This window comes from Somniosus microcephalus, chromosome 3 (assembly GCF_052327205.1).
Source record: "Somniosus microcephalus isolate GS21.2 chromosome 3, FLI_Smic_1.0, whole genome shotgun sequence".
Taxonomy (NCBI): domain Eukaryota; kingdom Metazoa; phylum Chordata; class Chondrichthyes; order Squaliformes; family Somniosidae; genus Somniosus; species Somniosus microcephalus.
The window spans coordinates 250,191,153-250,203,242 of NC_140989.1; the positions used below are offsets into that span (position 1 = coordinate 250,191,153).

General features: G+C 45.3%; 1 protein-coding gene across 1 annotated transcript in view; it reads left to right on the forward strand.

Moving 5' to 3' along the window:
- The window catches only part of LOC147121823 (procollagen galactosyltransferase 2-like), a 305,202-nt gene that overhangs the window by 234,201 nt on the left and 58,911 nt on the right, over positions 1-12,090 (forward strand). The window contains exon 6 of the mRNA XM_085982330.1: positions 7,951-8,070. Coding sequence (XP_085838456.1) covers positions 7,951-8,070 — 120 coding nt within the window. The remainder of the gene's footprint in view (positions 1-7,950; positions 8,071-12,090) is intronic.

Genomic DNA, 12,090 nt, shown 5'->3' on the forward strand with positions numbered 1-12,090 from the left:
CTGAATTGATATTTTTGCCCCTAATGTGTCATTAAATTGCTCTATGTCCATGCCCAGAACATTACATGTAAGGCACCAATCAAAATGGGACAGACATCCAGTCTGCTCCTCACGCTGTATTGCAATGCTCCGAGGCAGCCATTATGAGGTATGTATGAGCGAGGTGTGTTGATTTCCCTCCCCCCTTTCTTTTCTTTTTCACTTCTTAAGATGAACCAGCACACCCTGACTCAGTATTGCCCATTGCCTAGTGGGCAGCTATTGGGCACAGCAACCCTCGGGGTTAGGGAGGGGGGAAATCAGCTTGGCTTCCCACCTGGATCACTAAAACATCACTAAAACAGATTATCTGGTCATTTAACACATTGCCATTTGTAGGAGCTTGCTGTGCACAAATTGGCTGCCACGTTTCCCTACATTACAACTGTGGCAGCACTTCAAAATATACTTAATTCACTGTGGGACATCCTGAGGTGGTGAAAAGCGCTATGTAAATAGAAGTTCTTTCTCTCTGAATTATTTTACCAAGAAATATGAATTATGGCAAATTCAATTTGCTAAAAACACAAAATAAAGGTCACTGACCTGCAAATACTTTCATCTTGTTTCTGATTTCTCATGATTGCACTGCGCCACAAATCTGGCACAAAGCTTGTTATCTCTGCTCGGGAATAATACAGGAGTGGAAAACCAACTTGTATTTCATTAACAAGAATTATCTATGCCTCACAGTAAAGTCAAGATTCCTCTCCCAATGTTTTACAATTGTGTATGAGTAAATTTTAAGTGCTTATTTAGAGACCAGTAAATAAGGACAGTGATGTAATAATACGTCAATATCTTTGCTATTGTTTGAATGCATATATTATTTCCACATTACATCACTATAGATTCCATTCCATTCCCCCAATCCTAACTGCATCTTAAAGTTCCTTATTGGGCCATGCAGTGCACTATGAATATCAATTAGCTTTTCCCAGAATTTCCTGCTCTAGAATGATTTAAAAGAAAAGAAAAACTTGCATTTATATAGCGCCTTTCACAACCACTGGACGTCTCAGCGCTTTACAGCCAATGAAGTACTTTTGGAGTGTAGTCACTGCTGTAATGTAGAAAACGCAACAGCCAATTTGTGCACAGCAAGCTCCCACAAACAGCAATGTGAGAATGACCAGATAATCTGTTGTTGTTATGTTGATTACGGGATAAATATTGGCCAGGACACCAGGGATAACTCCGCTGCTCTTCTTTGAAATAGTGCCATAGGATCTTTTACATCCACCTGAGAGAGCAGATGGGGCCTTGGTTTAATGTCTCATCTGAAAGACGGCATCTCCGACAGTGCAACACTCCCTCAGCGCTGCACTGGAGTGTCAGGCTTGAACTCACAACTTTCTGACTCAGAGGCCAGAGTGCTACTAACTGAGCTACAGCTGAAGCTGATGATTTGCTAAAACGTCATTAGCTGTCAGGACAAGTCTCCATCAGTCCCTCAAAGAATACGCCCTAGAAGAGCAATCTGGCAATCCAACTCTAGCAGTAGAGAATGGACTTCCATCTGGTGGATCCAAGGTTGAATCCTTGACCGATGATCAATGGCAGTGATCGTCAATCGGTCCCCTTTTGTTAATTCTCTGTCGGGCCACTAGAGGGAGACTCCCTGGCAGCAGGGTGCTCCGTTTGGAAAGATGAGAAGAACACAGATTGTATCACTGACAGTGGCCATTCGCAATTCGCTAACCAGTTCTCCGCCCTCCTGTTCAGGACATTTATCTGGCAATAGAGAGGAGGAAGGTGCTCAAACACACCCTGAAATTTCTATGATGTGTTTTTATCGGATCACTCGTTCTTTCAAAAGAACGTGCCTTAGATGACTTGATGGAACACAGAAACCGTGCATGTTCCTCCAGAGCTGGTCAGCTCTGCAATTCGACCAGTGAAAGCCGATTAGTTGGGCTTGAGCTCACCGTAGTGAAGTTATTGATAGACTGGCGACACATTACCAGCACACGCGGAGACTTTGTGCTTTAGAGCTTTTGTCCCAAAATAATCATTACATTAAAGAAGTAATAAAGTTTCTATTTCAACCACATTGCGAAATTCCTATTTGAAACTACCCCACCCTGGAAAAAATCCTCTCTACGCCACTGAAGAATGGTAACGGCAAGGATTAAAACCTGACAAAATGAAGGCAATGAATAGAACGAAGGGATAGACTGCCCTCTGATGTTGTTGGCTCACTGCTGCCCTGTGTTTAAACATTGACTCCTGCATGAACACAATTATTCTAAGTTCTACTCTATAATAAATAATTATGTATCCAGTAAATTGAGCCAGTAAACAGAGTGGAGTCCTAGTTAGGCGGTAATATAGATCCCAACGGCATCAACTCTGCCAAAGTTTTTGTCATATATAATGATCTTCAAACAAACACACTGACAGTAATAGTTTTACAAACTTGCATTTAAACTCCGTCTCCTGCAGCTGAGCGATAAATGAGCTAATGCGGAATATGTATCGGGTTTTACATTGAGGAACTTAGTTGTGTTTTTCTGCCTCTGGCATTAAGTGAAAAGTGAAAGTTCAGAGGCGTTTACTCCAGTACAATATATAGGTCTGCATACATTTCAATCTCTATTTTTCTTCCTGTTTGATGCTGGTCGCTCCAGAATGTACTTTTTATATTAAAGGTAAAGACTGTGCAACCACTAGATGATGCTGCTGCACTTACTTATGAGACAGAGTAGAGGCATTCAGGAACATAAGAATTGCTAGACGAGAAAAGACCAATATCCATCGAGTTCACCTTCTACCATCCTTTTACCGGCACAGACACGATGAGCCGAATGGCCTCCTTTTGTGCCATAAACTTCTATGATTCTAACCTGGTAGTCGCATGATACAACAATAATGGAGTTGTTGATTAGTCATAGCAATCAATCTCTAGCAATTAGTCTACAACAGACCCAGACACCAGGCGAGGAAAATCCCAGTGGCGGAGAGCTTCATATTAAAAGTATACTCCAGCTTTTAGTTTGAGATGCACTTTTCCCCATTCCAGTATTTTCACATTTGAATGCCATTCCACACTGTCGTTATTAAATATGAATTCCTCACACCCAGATATTAAACAGCCATTGTTCCATTATTGGGGACTTTTTTTTGGGGGGATGGGTGGAGGAATAATAAAACAATTCCAGAACAGACAGAAACAATTTGATTTGGAAACATCATTAGGAATTCCGCATGTTAGCCCTGCATTAAATTTGTTCTGCGCAGCTGCTTAGACTTGGCTGCAGTGCCAACCCTTTTTAATGCAGTTTTTTTTAAACTTCTGTTTGAAATTAAACACTGAAAACTTTCTTCATGGGACGTCACTGGAATTGGGTGGCTGCCTGGTCGTACTGAGAGGAAGTTGAGATGAGAGGGCTGGGAATGCACCTGTTACAGGTGCAGACCCGGCGTTGCCCAATTCCCAGGAAAATGAAAGCTGCTCATAACACATCCCAGTGCAAAAACACAGTCCCTTTAACATAACGGCCTGAGAGTCAAGTTGTATAAAATGGGAACATTGTGTTGCTGTAGCTTTGGAGCAGGGATGCTTGAGGAGGAATACATATCTGGCACCAGTATTCAGGTACTGTGACTCCCTCACTGATTGCACACCTATTATTTCTCCCCCTCCTTTTCCCTCTTGTTTTTCCCCAATTTTACTAAAATACTTGCCTACCTTTTAGTTTTCAGTTCCGATGAAGGGTACTCACTCGAAATGAAACATTAACTTGTAGCGGTTCGTGTAGATCGCCACTAAATAAGAGAGTTTGACTTCGACGAACTATTAACAAGTTGTTTATTTACAGGAACAGACTAATTACTTCAGGTAAGATAGCAGGTAAGATGGCTGACTGTAGGAGCACCGTGGTGTAGGTCTTGTCCCAGCGGGGACTCCACGAGGACTGAGTTCGTAGTCCTGTGGGGAGCGTGATGACGTCATCACGCTCTGCTGTGTGTTCCCGCGCTTTGGGTGTCACGTGATCGCGTCGTGACGTCAGTGCATCTCCCCGGCATAGAGGCTGGCCGTTGAGGCCGAGGTCGCGAGGCCGGGCTGTGCCGTTGCATGCCGTGGGAGCGGGAGATTGCGTCACTCTCGTCGGCCGGTCGTTGCGGCCGAAGACGCTAGGCCGGGCTGTGCCAGCGGCCGTCCTGGAAGGCCGAGTCGGGCCGGCAGCCGCCGCACGCACATCACGCCGTACGTGACGTGACGGCAGCACGCTAGGGCGCGTCTTAAAGGGGCAATGGCCCCAACAGGTAAGTTAAAAGGGCAACGGCCCCAAAAGGTAAGTTAAACATACAGTAAGGTAAGTTAAAGGGAATTATGTATCTCAATGTAAGGGACAACCAGTGGTACCGCCACAAACTCATCTTTTCTCTCTACAGAGGCTAACTGAGCTGTTGCGTATTTCCAACACTTTCTGTTTATTTATGTGTACAAGTCAGAGGCTATATAGCTTTTCTGCCTGTTAGATCATCCAGACAATAGGTGTATTTTTCTTGTTTGCTATTTATAGAGGAAAAAGTAGCTGTGGGTGTAAAGCAGTGTGTCTCACTCTATATACTGGAGGTTTTAAAAAAAAATATGAAGGGTTTTGGTCGGGTCAGTAGTGAAAGACTAGTACCTCGGGTTGCGGAGTCGTGACGAGAGGGTCATCAATTTAATATTGTCACTGAGAGTGAGGCTGAACTTAGGAAAAATCTGTTGGAACATGGAATGCTTTGCCACAGGGAATGGTTGAGGCAGAGACCATTGCATCTTTTAAAGGACAAATGGGTTTAAACAATTGAAGCAGAGGAATATACAGAGCTCTGGGGACAAAGCAGGGCAGTAGAATTAGTATTGGATTGCTCGAGCAAAGAGCCAGCACAGCCTCTTTTTGCACTGTAAACCTCAATGCTTGTATTGTACCTGTACTCGAGCACAGCAAAAATTGGAGTTCTTAAGTGCACACCCAAGTTGGTCTGAGTTTTCTACAATTAGTCCACCTCCAAGTCTACTCTTGAAAACAAACCTAATTTCCTTAACTTTGCCTTACAACATGTCACAATACCTGGAATCATCTTTGCTGCTCCCGTCTAACTAAATATCCTCCAATATTAAGTGACCAGGACTACAGATTAGGCCTGATCAACACATCTACAGTAACAATACAACCTCATTTGATTTATACCTTTACCAATGCATCTGAGGACCTTATTTTTCTATCTTACTCCAGCTAATCACTATGAAAATATTTTTCTGGAGTTATTCACTATAACCCTTAAATCTTTTATCCGCTCAGCATGCTATACTTGGCTACATTTGGCTACAACTTGTGTTAAACTTACTGGTCGATAGTTTCTGAGTATGTCTGGAACTAATTTTAAGTAATGTAGTATGTATGAACAGCATTCACAAACTGTTTAATTACAAATAGAAGCACACTCCGATTCACTTCCGGGCAGGATTAAGTAATTAAATTCATAGCTGTAAATAACAATCTCTTTACTTAATCTTTTCCCATTATATCAAACTGTTTAAAATATATACTGTATATTTATACATGTTCATGGCTTCCTGTTAAATACCTCTATTCGGGGTAAAAAAAAATGTTGCTCACAGCCCTGTGAGAATCTGGATTAAGTGGCTGGTGATGAGCAAACCAGATCCATAGCACTGGACTTGGATGTCTGGAGAGCAGGGAAGGTGGCACATAGCAAGCTGTCATATGTACCTCCTTCCAGCACACTGAAGGCAGATATCTGTCATATAGATGGTAAGGAAACTTTGAGGCTTTGGGACAGCAGCTGCTTGGCACGGCCACAACTGGGAGGTGTTCCCAGGAAGCAGAGTATGAGAACTCGCATTCACATCTGCAGGGATTTGAAGCCTACCATGGCTGAGTTACAGAGAGACAAGCAGCAGCTGAAGGGCTGCTGCACCTCCAACTGGAGAAGCCACCATTTGATGGGATATGATATGTGCTCCAAGGTGACACGCCGGGTAATGGAGGTTTGGAACCATGTCAACCATTTGTAACAGGCTCAGTAATCCAATACTTGGCCAGGCAGATATACTGTACATCAGGGCATTGTTTGATCAGCCATTCTGGCTCATTAATGGCCTTTGGAGGGGTAGTCATGTCAATGGAGGCTGGCATTCTTCCCACTCTAACTGATCGAAAGATAAGAAAGAACTTGCATTTATATAACACTTTTTATGTCCTTAGGACATCCCAAAGTTCTTTACAGCCAATTAATTACTTTTTAATTACACCAGTACTATTGAGAACCCATTTTAAAAAGCGTTTGCCAATCAGCCATTTTTCAGAAAACAGTTCAGCTGAAACTCTGTCTTAGTGCGGAGCAAACTAATATCAGGCTGATATATGAATGTACTTGTCTGTAATTATGTGGCAAAAGTAATTGGCAACAGGTGTCAACCTTAGCTCAGTTGGTAGCAGTCTCGCCTCTGAGTCAGAAGGTTGTGGGTTCAATTCCCACTCCAAAGACTGGAGCACAAAATCTAAGCTGCCACTTCAGTGCAGTACTGAGGGAGGGCTGCACTGTCGGAGGTGCCCTCTTTCAGATGAGACGTGAAACCAAGGCCCCATCTGCCCTTTCAGGTGGGCGTTAAAGATCCCAATAGCACTATTTCGAAGAAGAGTAGGGGAGATCCCACCGGCTGCTGCATTTTCTACATTACAACAGTTACTACACTTCAAAAATCAATGTGTTATTTGTAAAGCGCTTTGGGACATCCTGAGGTCATGAAAGGCGTGATATAAATGAAAGTCTTTCTTTATTCTATCTATATGTTTATTGTGCCAGAGGGGTACTATGGGGGAGAAATTTGGTTGTTTTGCACCTCCCGTTAGAGCCCTAAGAGGGTTCTAATGGGGCGCAAAGCAACTAGCACCCGGGCGCGGCGCCGCCAACACCTCCCGTGAAATTCAGTGGGAGGTTAGTGGCGGCGGTAACCGTTAGCGCCCCGCGGTGCTGCGCCACCGGTGATGATGTCATCGCCGTGCACAGCGCCCTGGCCGCGATCTTCGGTAGTGCCCCCTGACTTACGGCTGGACGCTATGTCCGACGGGGTCAGGGAGGCCTACCTGCAGCCAGGGCGGCGCTAATTAAAGGCGAGGTGCCAGGCAGCCATTTTTGTTGCTGGCTGCCTGCCAGCACCTGCCTCTGTTGCCATTCCTGGCCTCCTGAACACCACCCCTCCACGGAGTGCCGGCTGTGCTCCATGAGCCCGGCACTTCTCTTGAGTGCCGGGCTCTTTTGCTGGCACTCCAATCCCCGGTGGCCCAGCGGTGCCCTGGGTCGCACTGCGCAAGCCCCCTCCCCTTTAAGAAGGGGAGGAAGGCCTGCAATACCGCAATTTCCCCCTATGTGTTGTAAGGATGGGCATTCCTATTTTTATAAAATCAGGTCACTGTTATAGTTTCTATTGGAGGGACGCCTTGATTGGATTGAGCCTCAGTCTATCAGTTAAATTCAACTAAAGGTGCATGGGTCTAGGATAGGCCTACAGTTCTGTAGTGAAAATTCTTTGACCACTGCCTCATGAAGCACCACTTCCATTGAGCACAGAGTGCAGCATCAGTGGATTTACTTCCATGTTGTCTTAGTTAGGAAGGCATCAATGCACATGAACTTATGTTGCCATACCTTCATTGTCGCTAGGTCAATATCCAGGGATTCGCTATCTAACACCATTGTGGGAGCACCATCGCCACGAGGGCTGCAATGGTTCAAAGAGAGGCCTATCACCACCTTCTCAGGGCAACTCGGGACGGGCAATAAATGCAGCCTCGCCTTTGTCACCCACATCCTGGGAACAGTTTTTTTTAAAAAGGTCATGCTTCTAACAGAACAAATGCTGAATAATTTTTATTTTCCGTTTTGTTTTAGACATCCAGATGCACATATGTAACAGAGAGCACTACGGCTATCTCCCAGTGCCCCTGAAGGCCCAGCAGTCCTTGCAAGAGGATACTGAAAGCTTTGTCCATGTTCTGCTTGAAAGAATGAGTAAGTTTACTGACAAGCACGAATAAAACTTGAACTGCCATGAGACGTTTTCTAACAAATACTGTTTAAATCATCCAGGTACTGTGGAACTTTTCAGAAAAAAAATTGCAGAAACACAGGTGAGGTGCTGGCTTATTACTAGAGAAATAGTTAGAACGCCAGGTTATTTCTTCACCGACCTTCCTTCATTCATTGAATTAAACAGTTAAGAAAACCATGATGAACTAGTTTAACTTCACGATTGTAAACTGGTTCAGTAGGGAATAGTGGTTCATTAAATTAAAAACCCATATTTGCTTGGTCCCAGATTCCTTTTGTTCCAAATCTCGTTCTAAGTTCCCACCATCATAGTGACAATAGATAGGAGGAGGGTGTGCCTGGAACTTTTCTTCTTAGGCAGTTCCTTGGGACCGAGGATGACTTGCTTCCACATTAAAAATGAGTTCTCAGGTGACTGATGAGTCCAATGCGGGACCTACAGTCTCTGTCACAGGTGGGGCAGACGGTGGTTGAAGGGGCGGGTGAGTGGGGTGCTTGGGTTGACATGCGCTCCTTCTGCTGTTTGCGCTTGGCTTCCGCTTGCTCCCAGCGAAGAGACTCGAGGTGTTCGGCGCCTTCCCGGATGCTTCTCCTCCAATTTGTGTGGTCTTGGGTCAGGGATTCCCAGGAATCGGTGGGGATGTTGCACTTTTTCAAGGAGGCTTTGAGGGAGTCCTTGAAGCGTTTCCTCTGCCCACCTGGGGCTCTCTTGCCGTGTCGGAGCGTCGAGTAGAGTGCTTGTTTCAGGAGTCTCGTATCGGGCATGCGGACAATGTGGCCCGTCCATCGGAGCTGATCGAGCGTGGTCAAAGCTTCGATGCTGGGGATGTTGGCCTGAGCGAGAACACTGACGTTGGTGCGCCTATCCTGCCAATGGATTTGCAGGATCTTGCGGAGGCAGCGTTGGTGGTACCTCTCCAGTGCTTTGAGGTGCCTGCTGTACATGGTCCATGTCTCTGAAGCATACAGGAGGGTCATGTCGACCATGAGCTTGGTGCTGGGTTTGAGGTCCTGAACTACAGAAGCAAAGAAAGGTGTTTAGAATTCTACATTGTGTATTTGAGGGGCTGGTTTCAGCTTTGACCCTGCCTTCAGTGCTGTGTAGAGATTTCCACAATGGGGTGAGACTGTGGCAGGATTCATAGCAGGGCTTAGTGTGGAACAGGATGTGAGTGGCAGAGCTTTAGATGATATGGAATTAATGGAGGGGAAAGAATAGGCGCCTACAAAGAGGACATTACAAATTTGGGTCTGCTGTAAACTGCTTCTCGTGTTCAATGGCATCAGACGCTCCCTTAAGCGGTTTGAAAGTCCTACTTTTATGAGAGTTGACTCACAGGGCCCTATATCTACTCGGTACTGTGGGCAGGACAATAACTGGACTGAAGGATTCAAACAGGGAGTTGCGAGAGAGAGGATGACTCACTCAAGGTTTTTAAACAAGAAGGGAGGTTAAAGATTGGGCAGTAGTTGAAGGAGACAAATTGGTCAAGGATGGGCTTTTTCAGGATGGAGTGATGACAGCAGTTTTGAAAGGCAAAGCACCAATGCCTGAATAGTGGGGGCTATTAACAGTGTTGGGGTGCACTGGGACCAGAAAAGGTAATGGAGTGGTTATGATTTGGGTGGGGAGGGGAGGGGATCAAGGAGGCAGGAGGTGGGCCCCATAGAAGATACGAGCTTGGAAAGGACGGGAGGGGGAGATAGAAGAGAAGCTGAAGGTGACGGATGGTCAGGTTAATATAATTGAGGGTTGGCAGCTGGTCAGCAGCAGGGGTGCTGGGAAGAGGAGATGATACTGAAGCCGTGGCTCAGTCTCAGCCTTTGCCATAAAGAAATCTAGGAGCTCCTGAAACTCGGTGTCAAAGGTGAAAGTGGAAGAAGCAGGAGAAGGGGGTTTGAGGAGGAAGATTGCTGATAAAAGGAGTCGTAGGTTGTTCCAACCCTCCAAGATGATCCTGGCATAATTGAGGGATTTAATGGTGGAGAGGGAAGTGCTGGAATTCCGGACATGGTCCAACCAGATTTGGCAGTGGATGACAACAACAAGTGTGCATTAAGTGCGCTCAATCTTCAGCACTTAATGGCATGAAGGTGGGAGCTGTACTGGGGGGAGAAATGGGGGCTGGGAGATGCTGGGAACGAGGGTGCTTTCTTGCTTAAATGTGTCACTCCTGTGCTGCAAGCTTCATAGAAAATCTTGAGGATTAGTAAAGTTGGAGATGTTAAAAATATTAGTATCTGGATCCCAAAATCAACGAAACATAGAAGGTAGGAGCAGGAGTAGGCCATTCAGCCCCTCGAGCCTGCTCCGCCATTCGATGAGATCATGGCTGATCATCCAAATTCAGTACCCTGTTCCTGCCTTCTCTCCATATGACTTGATCCCTTTAGCCTTAAGAAATATATCCAACTCCTTCTTGAATATATTTAATGAATTGGCCTCGACTGCCTTCTGTGGTAGAGAATTCCACAGGTTCACCACTCTCTGGGTGAAGAAATTCCTCCTCATCTCTGTCCTAAATGGCTTACCCCTTATCCTTAGACTGTGACCCCTGGTTCTGGACTCCCCGGCCATCGGGAACATCCTTCCAGCATCTAGTCTGTCTAGTCCTGTTAGAATTTTATAAGTTTCGATGAGATCCCCTCTCATTCTTCTAAACTCCAGCGAGTACAAGCCCAATCGACCCAATCTCTCCTCATACGTCATTCCTGCCATCCCAGGTATCAGCCTGGTGAATCTTCGCTGCACTCCTTCCATGGCAAGAACATCCTTCCTCAGATAAGGCGACCAAAACTGCACACAATACTCAAGATGTGGTCTCACCAAGGCCCTGTACAACTGCAGCAAGACATCCTTGTTCCTGTACTCAAACCCTCTCGCTACGAAGGCCAACATACCATTTGCCTTCTTAACCGCCTGCTGCACCTGCATGCTTACTTTCAGCGACTGGTGCACAAGGATGCCCAGGTCTCATTGCACTTCCCCTTCTCCCAATCTATTGCCATTCAGATAATAATCTGCCTTCCTGCTTTTTACACCAAAGTGGATAACCTTGCATTTATTATATTGCATCTGCCATGCTTTTGCCCAATCACCCAACCTGTCCAAATCATACTGGAGTTTCTCGGCATCCTCCTCACAGCACACACGCCCACCCAGCTTTGTGTCATCTGCAAACTTGGAGATATTACATCTAGTTCCCTTGTCCAGATCATTAATATATATTGTGAATAGCTGGGGTCCAAGGACCAATCCCTGCAGTACCCCACTAGTCACTGCCTGCCACTCGGAAAAAGAGCCGTTTATTCCAACTCTTTGCTTTCTGTCTGCCAACCAGTTCTCTATCCAAGTCAATACCTTGCCCCCAATCCCATGTGCCTTAATTTTACATGCTAATCTCTTATGCGGGACCTTATCGAAAGCCTTTTGAAAATGTATGGATGAAAATGTAAAAATTAGTAATCTGTCTTCACGAAGTTTCATCCAGTTGTCTTCATGCAATTGTGAGGTCATGGAACTACAGGAAGACTGGACTCTCCGTTAGAAATTACAGGGTGCCGTAACAGTGCTGTGCCACAGCAACAGATCGTGAACCAGGGCCTAGGGTTTGTGCAATATAGTGTGACATGGGAATGAGGTCCTCGGCTTAGACTGACTGTAAGAAAATGAGCATTACGATCCCAACACACAACATTGTGGATGGACAAACCTGTATTGTCCCTCCATTCTAGAGCAATAGAATTCAAACACAGAGAAGTTATGTTAAACTTATATAGAACCTTTGTTCGACCGCACTTAGAGTACTGTGCACCGTTCTGGTCTCCATATTACAAAAGGGATATAGAAGCACTGGGGAAGGTGCAAAAAAGATTTACAAGGATGATACCAGAACTGATTATACCTATCAGGAAAGACTGAACAGGCTGGGGCTCTTTTCTCTAGATAAGACAAGACAAGACAAAGAGGTGACCTGATCG